The sequence below is a fragment of the Lepisosteus oculatus genome, chromosome 18 (assembly GCF_040954835.1).
Source record: "Lepisosteus oculatus isolate fLepOcu1 chromosome 18, fLepOcu1.hap2, whole genome shotgun sequence".
Classification (NCBI taxonomy): domain Eukaryota; kingdom Metazoa; phylum Chordata; class Actinopteri; order Semionotiformes; family Lepisosteidae; genus Lepisosteus; species Lepisosteus oculatus.
In genome coordinates, this window is record NC_090713.1 from 16106515 (window position 1) to 16123318 (window position 16804).

A 16804-nucleotide genomic window follows, 5' to 3' on the forward strand; every position below is an offset into this window, starting at 1 on the left:
AAAACGTACTTTGTATGATTGGAAACGAATACGTGATCGGATCAACTAAATGCTTTGGTGTTACTTTTTGTCAATGAAAAAATCGTCTTTTCGTTTACAAAGACGGTTACAAAGAATGTGGACCAGGGTAATACTTTGAGCTTTCAGCCTGTCCAATGTCATTCATTATTAATACTATTAGTAATGTCTTCTGTAAAGACTTTGATGCATAAAATATTTATGCATAATTAAAATATTTATGATGAAGGTGGAAGGTTGTATTCTATTTTCCAACTGAGCAATCTTGCTTTCATAAAATATACTGACTTTTTAATGTTTAATGATTAACATGCTGTAATACACATTTTAAAATTAAAAGTCTAAAGAGTATACAACTTAAATTTTTAATTGGAAAATGACCATCTTTCAGCAGTGACCAGGATTTGTAACCGGGCATTTTCTGGTGACAGCTCAAATGCTGTACCTGAGAGGTTAAACTTTATTAGCTCCACCTGGCGGTTTTACAAGGTGATTCTGGATACTATTATAATAACTGCGGTATGACGCATTATGATGCACCACGCCGTTTTACCGCAGCGTACTGCATTTTGAATTGCTGTATCTGTATACAGTTTACATAACAGTTTATGTTCATAAATTAATACTGTTAATGATCATCAGATGCGTTATGCTCCTCTTCTTTTTATGCTCAGCCACTAAAATTTCTGTTTAGTTGTAAAATTCCATATAAATATTCAATACTCAGCAGATTTAAAGGTGCATAGTAAACAGATTAAATGATTAAATAATTTCACTAACAACCGATGCACCACGTGTGCCCCTGTCGGTCATTTGGATGGGAGTATCTTACTCTTAACTCCTGTATTCCTCTTGTTTTTTCTTATATTTTTTATATTTTGTATACATTGGAAAAGATTTGTCTGTAGAAGCAAGTTAGGTATTCAAAATATATCAATATGTTAATGTCTTATTTTAGTCTCATTTACATTTTAAAATTTCCCCAGTGTTTTCTCTTCTCTCTCTGTGCTTTGACCTTGCCTGTTTGACCACACCCTGAGCTTTGAACCCTGCATGTTAAATGATTCTCCTTCCGACTGTCCCTGGTGCTTTAATCAGTTCCTCTCAGCTCAACACCTGCCTTTTTGATCGGGTCTCTAGTTTCACTTTTGCCTCCCCTGCTTGCTTCCAGCAGAGCCTGTGCCTGGATTCAGTCTCCAGGTTACTGCTTCCATCAGCTCATTGCAGCAGATATCACTGGGGCCCTGGGTTTAATTCCAGACCTTGGGTGCCATCTGTGTGGAGTTTGTATTTTCTCCACATGTTTGTCAGGTGTTCCAGTTTTCTCCCATAGTCCACAAACATGCTAGTAGGTTAATTGACTTCTGGGAAAACTGGCACTGGTGTGAATGTGTGCCCTTTGATAGACTGGCATCCTGTACAGGGTTCAATCCTTGTGTCCAGTGCTTCTTGGGACAGGCTCTGGGTAACTGTGACCTTGAATTGGGTAATTGATTAATAAAAGTGATATTGATGGTGTTCAAATGCCACACTGCCTTTTTTGTCAATTAAGTGATAGTATAAACTTATCCCTGTAATGTCAGGTAAAGTCAAATTTCTCTAATTTTATTTGGCAGGGAAGAAAATCTCAGGTAAAACCTACACCACTCAAACTCTCCCAAATCTCTCCCAACTCATCAGCAGCCATATCACTCTGCAATTCATAAATGGCAATCCACTGAAGCTAAACAGGTGTGAGCCTGGTCAGTACCTGGATAGGAGACCTCCTGGGAAAACCTAAGGTTGCTGCTGGAAGAGGTGTTAGTGGGGCCAGCAGGGGGTGTTCACCCTGCTGTCCATGTGGGTCCTAATGCCCCAGTATAGTGATGGGGACACTATACTGTAAACAGGCACTATCCTTCGGATGAGACGTAAAACGGAGGTCCTGACTCTCTGTGGTCATTAAAAATCCCTGGGCTTCTCTCGAAAAGAGTAGGGGGTGTAACCCCGGCATCCTGGCCAAATTTCCCATTGGCCCTTACCAATCATGGCCTCCTAATAACCCCCATCTATGAATAGGCTTCATTGCACTGCTCTCCTCCCCACTGATAGCTGATGTTGGGTGAGTGCTCTGGTGCACTATGGCTGCTGTTGCATCATCCAGGTGGGGCTGCACATTGGTGGTGATGGAGAGGAGTCCCCATTAACTGTAAAGTGCTTTGAGTGGAGTGTCCAGAAAAGTGTTATATAAGTGTAAATCATCATTATTATTATTATTATTATTATTAATCTACAGTCCTATTTCTGTGCAGCTCATCTTAAAGCTTCAACTACCTGAGTAACAGCTCCCCAGCAAAATGGTGAAGAGGTATTCATCTCACTTGAAACCTTGTTTTATACTTAATTTAACTTGAAGCATTGTGAAAATAAATAATTTAAGCAATTTTAATACAGTAATCACATAGACGAAAAAGAGTATTATGAAAAAAATATACTGTAGATAGGAATAGTCTTTTTGAGAGATTGAGAGAATTAGCATTGGTCCCTGACTTTAAACCACATGAAATAGATGTTTTAGCAGTGGTCATTGAGAGGCATAAGGAAGGTCTGGAACAAGACAGAAATCTTGGAAGTACATTCAATCTTGTTTTCTCAGTCCTTCCTGATAGCCAGAGAGGCATCAATTTCCATCTATTGAAGTCTTGCTTCAGCTGATTTTCTACCACCTTTTAGTTACATTTTAATGTTTTCTAGGTTTCTGGGTATTGCAATTTAATCTGCAATAACATTTACTCTCATCCCAATCCTATTGTAAATTGAATGTATTTTTTATCTCCACAGATATACAGATGCAGCCAATCAAAGTGAGCAGTACAGACACGTACAGATGCAGCCATTCAAAATGCGCGGGCGATACCGTATTATTTTGCGGTACGCTGTACGCAGTCTACCGCGAGTTACCGGTAAATACCGCGAGTTACAGCAAGCAAAATAATAGTATCCAGAATTTCCGCAAGGTGGAGCTAATAAAGCTCAACCTCTCATGTTTTGAGCTGTCGCCATCAAAGTCTTTAATGAAGATATTACTAATAGTATTAATAATGAATGACCTTGGACAAGCTGTAAGTGTAAACTCAAAGTATTGCCCTGGTCAACATTCTTTTTTTCATTGACCGTCTTTGTAAAAGTAACACCACAGCATTTCGCAATCACGCATTTGTTTCCAATCATGCAAAGTACAGTGATTCACCATGCCTTTCACATGCTCATAAAAGAGATTGATTTAGGAACATAAACATATTACCGTATGCAAACTGTACTGTATACAGTATGTATATGTATATTTAATGTCTTAACTGTGCCCGTTTAAGTATTGAATATTCATATCTAATTTTACCACTGAAGGGAAATCTTAGTAGCTGAGCATAAAAAGAATAGGAGCATACTGCATCGCGTGTGAAGGCCATAAACGATATTAATTTTGGAACATAAACATACAGTATATGGCTGGTCTCGGTACTTTAAAGAAAACATACACGAAACATGGTTTCATTATGACCAGAATCGGTCTTGAGATATTTTTAACTTGATTTACAGTATTTGAGAGGTATGTCTTAACACCGATACTACAGTGCTTAAGTACTGCTCACGTATATGTTTCTAGGTTTATATTATGCATTTCATACGGTCAAATTACTTTTGAGCAACTAATTAGAAGCGCGAAACGGTATGTGTTTTAGTTTCGTTTTGTGCTGGGACCCGTGGATTGATTAGAGATATCAAGTACATACAAGTCATTTTTTAAATGTTGTCGTTCGTCTTGAAAAAATGTTACGAGTACATCATCTATCAACAATTACACAGGTTCTGTTTCCATATTGCGGATTTTGGTTACGTAATATTATTTTTCTAAATTTCACATTGTGAATATATGATTTGGGCAAACAGAGCCGCAAAGAAGTTTTCTTTTTTGCAGTTTTATCTAGAACAAGCGATGCTTAAACCTTTGTCTGATTCTTGTGAAACTATCCACACGACAGTTACAGTACCTAGGAGTTGACTTCAGTGATGTCACTGATGGGATGTTTCTAAAAATCCATCCTCTGTAAAACGTCTTCTCTAGTTGTCCTGCATATGTATTCGCTAATGAAGCTGTGTGTTCTGAGCCTGGATCTCTACATTTCTGTATGAACCAGCTTAGAGGGCTAAAGACAGCTTGTGTTTAAATTGAGTGTAAGGCAATTTATGCTTCTAAAGTCATGGTCAGCATTTATTATTGTACTGTGCTGTAAACTTGTTCTGTGCCAAGTCACATTATTTTATAGCGTTTTTATAGCGTTATCGAATCCGGTGGCGCTGTGTGTTAGTTTCCTGACTCCCATGTCACATGGTCTGTGATTGAAACCTGTAAAACCGGTTTAATTCGTCACAGCCAGCACTCCAGTTGTAAAGTAGAAGCAGGCGAGATTTCCAGCGAAAAACACCCCCCCCTTCTTCAGGTGTGAGGGTCTTCTGCTCAGAATGAAACGCTAAAATGTAATGTAGGCTCTGAATGGGTTTAATTATGATTTGGGCTTGATTAAGGTCGCTGCCTTTCATCTAAAACCCTACTTGAATCCTTCTAAACTAAAAATCAGTGTTAGTGAGTTCTAAATAAAGAGGTATCCAGGTAACAGTGAAATGGGCGGACAGTCTGGGGAGATCGCCCGTTTTCCATGTAAATAGTTCCGCACCCCTTGGTGTTTCTCTCGCTCTCTCTCGGGTCACCTGATCATTAGCTCGAAAGATTTGAGTGCTTTGTGTATATTGTAATGGTAGTGGGGGCAGGGTGTGTGGGAACAGGTTTGGTTGAAATTGCATTGGAGATCTATGTTCTTCACACCTGAAACATTTTCTCTGAAAGCATTTTCTTCGCAGTTTAACCGATCTTGTTACAGCATGTTACAGTTTACTATTATTAACCATATTAATTATAAGTATTAATATACAATAAGTGCTTAATGTAAAATCTTGTAAAAATATATTTTCATTGTTCAAATATATATTAAGTCTGACTATCATATAATAAGTTAAATACAAAACTAAAGAAAAAATAGGGTTAAATATAATTCAAAATATTTTGCTAACAATGTTAACTGTTTATGAATAATAAAATGTATTAACTAAGGAGTAGGATGGCACAGTTGTTAGTATGTTTTTTGTTTTGTTTCTTTTTCATAAATACAACAGTAGTACCTGATGTCTCAGTGGCTTTCAAAATTAAATTATGCATGCAAACCTGTGAACTAGAAAGATAACTAAGCTATCCATCCATTTATAATGGTGGCAAAGTGGTTAGCATTGCTATCTTGCAGCACTGGGGTCCTAGGTTCAATTCCTGCCATCCTGTGTGTGTGGGGTTTACATGTTCTCTTTGGGTTACATGGTTTTTCTCCATATGTGTGATATGACTCCCTCTCGCACTCCAAAACATACTGGTAAGTTAATTGGTTTATGGGAAAACTGGCCCTGGTGTGTGTGTTTGTGTCTGTCTGTCCTGTGATGGACTGGCGCTATGTCCAGGGTGTATTCTGCCTTGTGTCCGTTGCTTACTGGGATAGGCTCCAAATCCTCTGTACTGGATAAAGAGATTAGAAATGGAAGTAAAGGCACTGTGTGGATGGAACTATACACAGTGTTAGAAACCCACTATGAAATGGCAGCATCTCACTGAGAATAAAACATTTTATAGTGCTGGCTTAAGGAAACAGCCTTTCCACCTCTCTTGCACATCAGTATCCATACCTAGTTATTTAAACAAATTGCCTCTAATTATAAACATCTTAATATGCTGGCTCTGTGGATCCGCATCAGCTATGTTTGCCCATTCCTTCAATATAGTGTATAGTTCCATCCACACAGTGCCTTTACTTCCATCCATTTCTAATCTCTCTATCCAGTACAGAGGATTTGGAGCCTATCCCAGTAAGCGACGGACACAAGGCAGAATACACCCTGGACATAGCGCCAGTCCATCACAGGACAGACAGACACAAACACACACACACCAGGGCCAGTTTAAATCTAACCTCAGAACCTTTCTTTTCAGAAGACTTAGTGTCTGTATCTGCTTCATTTTCTAATTTTGGTAGCACCTCTAACTGCTTGTCTTTCTTATATGCATTTACTTTGTAATCTGTGGTCCTTTTATCTGTTTTTACATCTACTGTATTGCTTTGAGATGCCACCTTTAATGGTGATATATCAAATAAAGTTTTTTATTATTGTTATAGGGAAACATGATCAGATTTTCCCTGGTTCAGAAAAAAAGATCTAAAGTATACTAGTTTGTCACTCTTCTCATTCCCTTTGCTAAATGACTTTTCATACTAATCTGATCAATCTAACTGCCAGTTTTCTGTGCTTTCTCTATCCTGCTAGATTTGCAATTATTCTGAAAATTTTCATCTTGAAATAACTCATTTCTAAATACCTTTTTCACTGTTAACATCTTGCAGCAACTCTGCAACAAAATATACACTCTGACAGTTCATCCTGCTACCAACATTAAATAAAACAAATCTTAAGATTTCTATATTTATTTAGATTTCTAGATTTCTTTATTTAGTGGTTTCATTAGTGACAAAGGCTAAACTTTCTTGGAAAAATGTATTTTATGTGTTGCGGAAAAAACAGCTTGCTTTAACAAAATATGTTTACAAATCCTTTCACCTGGCATTTTCGTAGTTAGAAATTATGGAGCGCTCCGTTAAAAGCAAGGGAGTTTTTATGTCCGTTGCAGTTCTTTTGCAACATGAATATAATTTTATCGTTATTAATTTCTTGAGATACGCGATTCCATATTATATTCCCTTTTAATCAAATTCTAAAAGTATGCTTGTTGACTCCGGTATCGCGTTAGTCAAAGACTTTGATGCTTAAAATGTTTAGGGAGATATGGAATACTGGTGTGTATGTTTTCTTTAAAGTACCGAGACCAGCCATATACTGTATGTTTAAGTTCCAAAATTAATATCGTTTATGGACTTCACACGCGTTGCAGTATGCTCCTATTCTTTTTATGCTCAGACACTAAGTAAAAGGAGATGCTTCATATTGCTTGACTAATTTTAAAAACTAAGTTATAAATGCAGACGCTCCCTCGGTGCGCTGCTCTGGTGCGCCGGCTCTTACACAGTGCCTGTCTGCCGTAAGCGTTACAATATACATACCCAACACTGCTTGTACCCATCTGTCATGCAAATAAAACACCTTGAATTGAATTGAATTGAGGGGAGAGGGGGGGAATACTAAAGCCAATACTGGCTCAATGGGATTTGACGTTGGTTTAACAGTCCGGGTGTGGCAGGCTTCCAATGTCAACTCGACTCGATTGGAAGACAATGAACGTATTTTAGCCCTAAATGAATTAATAGCAAACATGGTTTACATAAAATACATTTTTACAAGAAAGTTTATAATAATACGATCTATAGTTGAAATCTGAGCCTACTTTAAAAATAAAGGAAAAGCATTTTCAGAGAGCAATCACGCTGTGTTTATGTAGAAAAAGCGATTAGGTTTATGAGCAATCTAATTACCTATTCGTTTAAAACGCTATATAAAATAAAGTTTATTTAGAGATGAATGATCAGTGTCGCAGTTTAAATAATGGGAGTCAGGAAACTAACACACAGCGCCACCGGATTTAATAACACAATAAAAACGCTATAAAATAATGTGACTATGCACAGAAAAAGTTTACAGCACAGTACAATAATAAATGCTGACCATGACTTTAGAAGTAGAAATTACCTTACACTCAATTTAAACACAAGCTGTCTTTCTGTATGAACCTCTAAGCTGGTTCATAGAGAAAATGTAGAAATGCATTAGCCTGATTATGATTAAAAAACACATAATTAAACACGCGTTTGCGATTTAAATCAGAACACGATTTAAATCAATATAAATGTTTATATTGTAACGCATACTGTCCAGCCTCCATTTCTCTATAAAAATTTACTCTGTTGCACACACACACACAATAGAAGCAGGAACCGCTGACAGAAGGGAAGAAGGTGACTATTCATTGTTGTCAAAAATGACTTAGAATCGATCATGTTGCGATATTTTGAAATATAAAAGTCAATTGATTGTCCATAATATCGCTATTCTATTTTTTCGAAGAAATGTTTGTTAAAAGAAAAGTCCAGCACCAGCTGGATTCGAACACGCAACCTGTGCGTTGTTAGTCATGCACCTAGACCAGTAGGCTACAAGACAGCATGCATGAACAGGCAGGCGAAACAGCCCTACACAGCCCTGTCGCAGCACACGAATATAATCATACCGTTATTAAATTCTTTAGATACGCGATTCCATATTATATTCCCTTTTAATCAAATTCTAAAAGTATGCTTGTTGACTCCGGTATCACGTTAGTTAAAGACTTCGAAGCTTAAAATGTTTAGGGAGAAATGAAATACTGGTGTGTATTTTTTATTTAAAGTACCGAGACCAGCAATATACTGTATGTTTATGTTCCAAAATTAATATTGTTTATGGCCTTCACACGCGTTACAGTATGCTCCTATTCTTTTTATGCTCAGCTACTAAGATTTCCCTTCAGTGGTAAAATTCCATATAAATATTCAATGCTAAAACAGGCACAGTAAAGACATTTACTGTAAATCTTTCTACGACCGAGTGCCCCTGTCGGTCAACCAATCACGTACCGCGGTATTTTGCGTCATCGCGCGTCACGATGCGAGACGCCTTAGCCAATTACCTCCGGTACGTGTCTGTACCGCCCACTTTGAATGGCTGCATCTGTACATACATATATATCTCTTCTACTACTGTTTCCTTTAAAACAAAAAACCACGCCACGCCAATCCGTGCACGATCAAGGCGTAGCTAATCTCAGGACCCCGGGCGCAATTAAGGCCCACACCAATCCTGGAATATACGTGCATTTAATGCACCACTCAGCTCCAGAACCCCGGGCGCAATTAAGGCCCACACCGATCCCGAGCCTCAGAACTCCGGGCGCAATTAAGGCCCACACCAGTCCTGAATTACGTGCATTTAATGCACCACTTGCTCTAGAACCCTGGGGGCAATTAAGGCCGAAACCAGTTCTGACCTTCAGAACTCCGGGCGCAATTAAGGCCCACACCAGTCCTGAACTTCGCGGTAAGGGTCCAAAACCCGTTCAAAACTCCACGCGCAATTAAGGCATACACCAGCTTCGAACGCCTGTACACAATACCGCGGACCGCCTGCCAGACCAAATTCTGGGCTTACAGAAAACAACCCCTAACATACACCGGTGTCTTCCCCGGGCCAGAGGAATTCAGAAACTCACGTTTACTCCGTCATCTCGGGCGATTCTCGCAGGGAGCAGAGATTTCCCAATCGGTCAAAGAGAGTCGGGACTTTTAAATAAAAGAGGAGTCCTTACCTCTTATTTATGTGCGCGCTGACCGTCTCTCCTGCCGATGGGAAGTTCTGCGCCTTCTGGAGCATCCGCCGACTACGCCAAATTTGTTGTAACAGAACGAATATGGTTCTTGATCCCAAGATGAAGTAAAACAGATGAGTTTATTGCATCCAAGGAACAATAAAGCCGAAGTCTTGTTTCCCGCAAGAAACAACAAAACCGAAGTATTGTTCCCCGTACTGTTACAAACTTTTGGGTTATATAGTGTCTTCTTCTCCGTTTCTGAGGTCACTCGGTCTGATGATAAAGAGGGGGGTCATGGTATTTGGCCAGTTTAGGATGTTCTGGACAAATGGTCAGTTTAAGATTACACCCAGGGGGGTTCCTAGGTTGCATCTGCAATCCTTATCAGTTAACCCCCTTTCCTGCCATAAACCCCAGCTTGTGACTTAGAAGTCTAAACCCCCTACAGAAAGGATTAAATTCAAACCCCCGTCTTCACATCTTTCTTCAGATTTTAATTTTTCCACTTTTCTTTTCCGTAACTCACTTTTAGCGGGAAAGTCCACATCATATGTTTTGTGTGCAGTTTTGAAATGTTGCTTTTCATGTAGACGCTAGCATTGCAGATTTGAATGCGAAAAAAGTACTCCCATTCCTTTTGGTAACGTAGTGTTTTCAGTCTCTTTGTTTCACTGTTTTCGCTCAAATACTCCAACTATCAAATAGGCAATCAAACTTATCAAACTGTTGGCAAATTGATCACAGCAGGTCTGTTTCGCTCCACTATGCACTGTAGTGAATGTGGGGTTAACAAAACTTGTGAAAATCAGGAATTGACTGAGCTGTTTAGTGAATAAGTAAATATTTAAAAAACCCAATTTGTGATTTTTCCAGAATATATCCGAGCAGTTGGTATAATTAGAGGCACAATTGTACCAGACATACTGTACTGTATACTACACCACAGACAATAGAACACACAACACACAAATTACTATGTTTAAGGCCAGTAGCCATATCACTCTGCAACTCACAACTGGCAATCCACTGGAGCTCAGCAGGTGTGAGCCTGGTCAGTACCTGGATGAGAGACCTTCTGTGAAAAACTAAGGTTGCTGCTGGAAGAGGTGTTAGTGGGGCCAGCAAGGGGGTGCTCACCCTGTGGTCCATATGGGTCCCATTGCCCCAGTATAGTGACGGGGACACTAGACTGTAAACAGGCGCTGTCTTTAGGATAAGACATAATACATAGGTCCTGACTCTTTGTAGTCATTAAAAATCCCAGGGCGTTTCTCAAAAAGAGTAGGGGTGTAACCTGGTGTCCTGGCCAAATTTCCCATTGGCCCTTAACACTCACAGCTTCCTAATAATCCCCATCTGTGAATTGGCTTCATTCCTCCGCTCTTCTCCCCACTGATAGCTGATGTGTGGTGAGCGTTATGGCGCACTATCATCCACGTGGGACTGGTAGTGGAGGAGATCCCCATTACCTGTAATCTAAAGTGCTTTGAATGGAGTGTCCAGAAAAGCACTATATAAGTGTAAGCAATTATTAATTATTATTATAAGGGTGTGTGCTCAAACAAGGTGTTCCAGAGGCCTAACATTCTAATCACCCAGAAAGTACTCCTGACTTCTACTGTGTATTAAACTCTTAAATAATGCCTACAGTGGTGAAATAAGAGATTACCTGCCTTCTAAATAAATACAACCTCATTCTCTTCTTCATTGGCTGCAGCGGGTCAGTAAATGGCTGTACATTCCTGGCTGCCCTGATCCTACTATCCTGGACTCGGATTACACTGATGTATGAGGGCACTGTGAAAAACCCAGGTGCCACAAAATAGATATTATAAATTGGAGACGTCTCTAATTGAAGTTTCTTTTAGCCAGGAAATGCAAGTTCCTTAAAAACACAGAATAGCAAGCTCTCTAGCAAGGTTCAAATACATAGCTCCAGTCAGGTTTTGTCTGGATGATCATCCAGACTCTTTTGACAGTGAAGCCCAACTGTATTAATGTTATCTAAATTCTAGTGAAATTTCCAGATGGATCCCAAGCTAGAAGATTTCCCCTGTGGCCGACAAAGTCTTAGGCAGAATTTTAGTTCGCTCTTGACTTGCTGTCTTGTACTAAAGTTCAGTTTTCTGGCTCAGACAAAGTGGATGTAGCCACAGATTGAGAGAGCAGGTCAAAGAAATAAAGTTCATGAATAAAGTCTGTGGTCTAACAATACCTTTTAAATCCAGTGATCACTGCTGGAGATTAGTTGTGAAAATACACTGATATCCACAATGGAGAATGGAGACAGAACTGGGCCATTACTCATTTCTCACCACCAGGCTGCACTGAACCAATGTCACCCAGCTACACCACCTGCTGGACATGGACCTGGGCTGCTGGCACTATGTGGACTAGATGTGAGCTACACTGGGACGGTATTCACTGCAGTATACAGGCAGATATTCATGTCAGATTCTGTCTGCACTTCCTCTCTGAGGTTGCTATTAATGTAGGATCATCCCCCTGATGTGTCTCTCTTCCCTGGCCTGCTGGGACCATTAATAGTCTCATACCTTAAGGGAACGGTCTTTAGCTTCAACTGAGGGGAAAACTCTGTCAGGCTATGCACTGATCTCAGCTGTCTGCTAATGCACAGCCTGTCCTGGGAAGCCTGTACAGATCACTCTCTAAAGTTGGAAACGGGAAACGTGCACACCACCACTGTTGTCCATTAATTTGTGTTTGTTTGGATCCTAAAGGGTCTATCAATTTCTTCTGTGCTGAGAGTCTTTAGGTGATGTGTGTGTATGCTGTTTATTGCTTCATATTATTGTTGCTTCTGTTATATACATAAGATCACGTTATTAGCCATACACAATTTCTTGCATTAGGAATTCATCTTTTCACATACCCCAGCTTACTCTACATAAGACACAGACACAGAGAGAAGCTGGGGGTCAGAGTGCAGGGTCAGCCATTGTATACCACCCCTGGAGCAATTGGGGCCTTGCCAGGGGCCCAACAGAGTAGGATTCTTCTGCCAGCCATGGGATATGAACCAGTAACCTTCCAGCCACAGGCGCAGATCCTTAGCACAGTGCCACTGCTCCAACTCATATAACATGCATATTTATACATTGTTATAGTTAAAACCCAGGTTGTTTTTTTAAAAAATTGAAATTGTTTATTTTCTTCAAAAGGGAATGCTGTTTTTCTCAACATATCTACAAATAACAATAAAAAGTCTCCAGTTCACTTAATCCAGTGTTAGACATTTACATTTGGGATTAATAAACCATTTGAAGAAAAACAACAACAACGACACTGTAACTGATTAAAATAACTATAAGAGGATGACATAATAATAAAATATAATAATAAATGTGAAGCAATTTTTATTATAGTTAAAAGTGAAAGTCGCCCTTCCTGGCAGTTTCTTCTCATCTTTCGTCTTCCTTCTGGAACCTAATTTGAAGCAGCAGTTATCTTCATCATCCTCATCCATGGACACTCTGAGATGGATAATGGCATGATGTTGTATATTCCTGCTGAGCTGGTTGTTGGAGTGAAGACTTGGAAAGTAAGATGTGGATGAGCTGTGCAGATGTTCAGCTGTGCTCCTGTCTTTTTGTCTGCAGGATGTGGAGCTGTAAACTAACAGAGAGATGTTGTGAAGATCTGGCGTCTGCTCTTCAGTCTCAACACTCCAGTCTGACAGAGCTGAATCTGAGTGACAATAACCTGGGGGATTCAGGTGTGAAACTGCTGTCTGCAGCTCTGAGGGAACCCAATTGTAAATTAACAACACTGAAGTAAGTGAACACTGGTGATTTCTTTGTTTTTATTGTTTTATGTAGATATTCTGAGACACACAACATTCGGTTTTCATATGCATCAACACCTAGGAAGTACAAAACAAAAAAAGTTCTTCACTTCTTTGTTAATATCTTGACATGCAGTCTTTCCCATTTGCCCAAATTATTTACACATACAGTATGTATATGTTGTTGATAATTCTGTGGGTAATATTCTCCATGGGATTTAATTAATAAAGTCCTTCTTCATTTGAACACAAGGTCTGTCCAGCTTTAACCAGTTTCTAGTGATTTATTTCATGGCTACAGTCCTGACAGTTCTAAAGTAGCTTTTTTATATTTCTTTAAGTACAGTATCTTTCCCCATTTTATTCTCATGCCAAATATGTTTATGATATTCCAGGTGTTCCTGGACATTCTTCCAACAGTTTGTGCCTCCAAATTGATCATATTTAGCTTGCAATCAGTGTTTCTTCCAATATTTCTCTCCGTGAATGTGAGTTGGTGGATTTATACAGATTTGTATGGTTTTAGATTCTTCAACTGCCTTCTTATTTGCATCTTACTCTTAACTTATGTATTCTTCCTTTGATTTCTGATATCGTTCATAAATTTGAAAGGATGTATACAATATACACCACCACACACACATGTAAGCCGAAATTCTACTGTCCCCTCGATAGCCCAGTAAAACTGTAACAGGCATAATAATATTTAATATTTATTAATTAACCATACTATTTTTAACCATACTATTTTTGTACTGTTCCAAGAATTACCTTGCACTGTTTTTGTCCTGTTATATTTTCTCTGTTTGCGGAATTTTGCAAAGTTTTGATTACTTGATTACATGTTATTTATGTTATGTTATTACATGTTACTGTTATTGCTATTGTGTAACTGTCTATTGTCTTCTCTTCTGTCCTATTTATATACTGCACCTGGGTGACTAATGAGAAACACTTTTCATTATACTATGCACCTGTGTAAGTTTAATGACAATAAAGTTTAATTGAATTGAATTGAATGTAGCTGTGGTAGTAAATTAGGTTTGCAAAATTTATTAATGTGTTAGCCTCTCATTTTAGAGTCTCAATTACTCCTTCCCAGTTTTGAATTTCCCCAGTGTTTTCTCCTCTTTCTCTGTGCTTGACCTTACCTGTTTGACCACATCTTGGACTGATTCCTGTGCTTTGAACCCTGCATGTTAAATGACTCTCCTTCAGACTCTCCCTGGTGGTTTAATCAGTTCCTCTCAGCTCAACCCCTGCCTTATCGATCGTGTCTCTAGTTTTACTTTCTCCTACCTGCCCTGCTTGCTTCCAGCAGAACAAAGCAAAGCATTCTGAAAATAAATTCTGCAATTTAAATACAGTAATCTCAAGAATTTGTATTGTGAAAAAAATCAAGAAAGAAATAGTAATTTTGAGGGGTTTATAGAAATAGTGTAGCAGAGCTAGTTTGGACACGGTGACATCATCGCCCTCCCTGTGCGTAGCAAGAACCTCAGCCACCTAGGCTGAGAGAGGTCTCCTGTGGCTCATGTGGATGGTTCACTGTTGTGTTATGCTGGAGACCTGTGTTCGTGCCCCAGGTGTTGTGGGATGAACGGGTGGGGTAGAGCGGCAGGGGACACAAACCTTTGTGGAACCATGACGGTCACAATAGCATAAAATAGAAGTTTTAGTAATGGTCATTGAGAGGCATAAGGAAGGTCTAGAACAAGACAGAAATCCTGGAAGTACCTTCATTCTTGCTGTCTTCATCCTTCTCAAGAATAAGACAGGCAGCAGTTTCCATCTATTGAAGTCTTGCTTGAGCTGCTTTTCTACAACCTCTTAATTACATTTTAATGTGTTTTCTAGGTTTCTGGGTATTGCAGTTGCTCAACATTTTATCTTATCCCAATCCTACTGTAAATTAAATTTAATTCTGACCTCCAGGGATACAGATTCCCCAATAACATTGCTTCAGAATTAATCCCTATTCTGAAAAGTTGCTGTAGTCTGTGATTACATCTGTGAGAACAGGAAAAGATGTTGAATTTCTGCTGTATATACTAACACCATCTTTATAAAGACCCTGATTTTGTGTTCTCCTGCTATATCACCTCCCTCTGTATCGTTCTGTAGACGTACAGTCTGAGAGAATAAATCAGTGGTGACAAGAATCTCCTTGTTTTGTTCCCTGTATGAATTAAAGGTGTCTGACAGAATACCATCAACCTGTTCCTGTGCATTTGGTTGCTTTTACATTCCATGTAGCCAAACAATAAAACCATTATGAAAACCCTACAAGTTTCAAATACAAAAGGCTGTAGTACCCTGTCAAATGCCTTATCTGGACCCAGAATGTATTCATTTCAGTTTTCATTATTTGTGTTTAAGGATACAGTTTAGTTTACCATGATAAGACTACCAGCCAAATAGTCATTTTCCACCTGGAATGCTGTCCTCTCAAATATTTTATAAAGCCTCTAGAATTCAAAAAGTGATTATGTAGTAGAAGTATACAGTCTATAATAGAAGCCTGCACTAGGTCATCAAGGAGCTTTACATCCCGGGCTGTCCTGATCCTACAGATGCAGCCATTCAAAATGCGCTGTAAAAACCCGGGGTACAGTAACATACCCACAAGCCACCGCAGGGCACCGGAGGGCACCGCGGTAAGTGATTGGCTGGCCAAAATGACCGACAGGGGCACTCGTGGTGCATTGGTTGGTAGTGAAAAGATTTAATCATTTAATGTCTTTACTGTGCACATTTTAATCCGCTCAGTTTTGAATATTTATCTGGATTTTACCACTAAAGGGAAATTTGAGTAGCTGAGCATAAAAAGAAGAGGAGCATAACACATCTGAAGGTCATAAACGATATTAATTTAGGAACATAAACATTACTGTATGTACATAAACTGTACTGTGTATGGCTGGTCTTGGTAGTTTAAAGAAAAAATACAGACCAGTCTTCCATTTCTCCCTAAACATTTTAAGCATGAAAGTTTTATGAAACGGTACCCAAATATGCGATTGCTGTATAGAATGAATTTTAATTAAAAAAAATTATTTAACACGAACATTAAGCTGTTTACATCTTCCGCCTGAGAACAGTCACCCGTTGCTACCCAACGCAGAAACACAGCCACTAACTAGCAAAGAGAGGACATTAGCTAGCTAATATGATAAAGAAATAAATGATTATTTTGTTTATTTCTTTTGCACATTTATTTGAACATTTCCATCGATTGTACAAGCACTTGGAAACTGTCCAATCCCTAGTTCATCAGGCATTTTACCGGTCTGGCGCCGGTCTGTGTCTTCTAGGATATAATGCCAGCGATGTCTTGTTTTTATGTCCACTATAACAGACAATCTCCTTTGCTTTTAACCGAGCGTTTAATAATTTCCTAAAATGAAAATGATTTACTTTATTTCCCTCACGGGATCAATAAAAGTATCTACAGTATCATCTGTCTAAACTATGGGACAGAATTCTGGGGTCTCCCCATACCAGAGATTATGGTAGGGCTTCAGAATGGTGATTGGCTGACACCATCTGACACC

The 16804-nt window shown here is 39.0% G+C and overlaps 1 protein-coding gene across 1 annotated transcript in view; it reads left to right on the forward strand.

Moving 5' to 3' along the window:
* LOC102697920 (NACHT, LRR and PYD domains-containing protein 3-like) overlaps positions 1-16804 on the forward strand; it is a 158442-nt gene that overhangs the window by 103660 nt on the left and 37978 nt on the right. The window contains exon 11 of the mRNA XM_069180090.1: positions 13066-13239. Coding sequence (XP_069036191.1) covers positions 13066-13239 — 174 coding nt within the window. The remainder of the gene's footprint in view (positions 1-13065; positions 13240-16804) is intronic.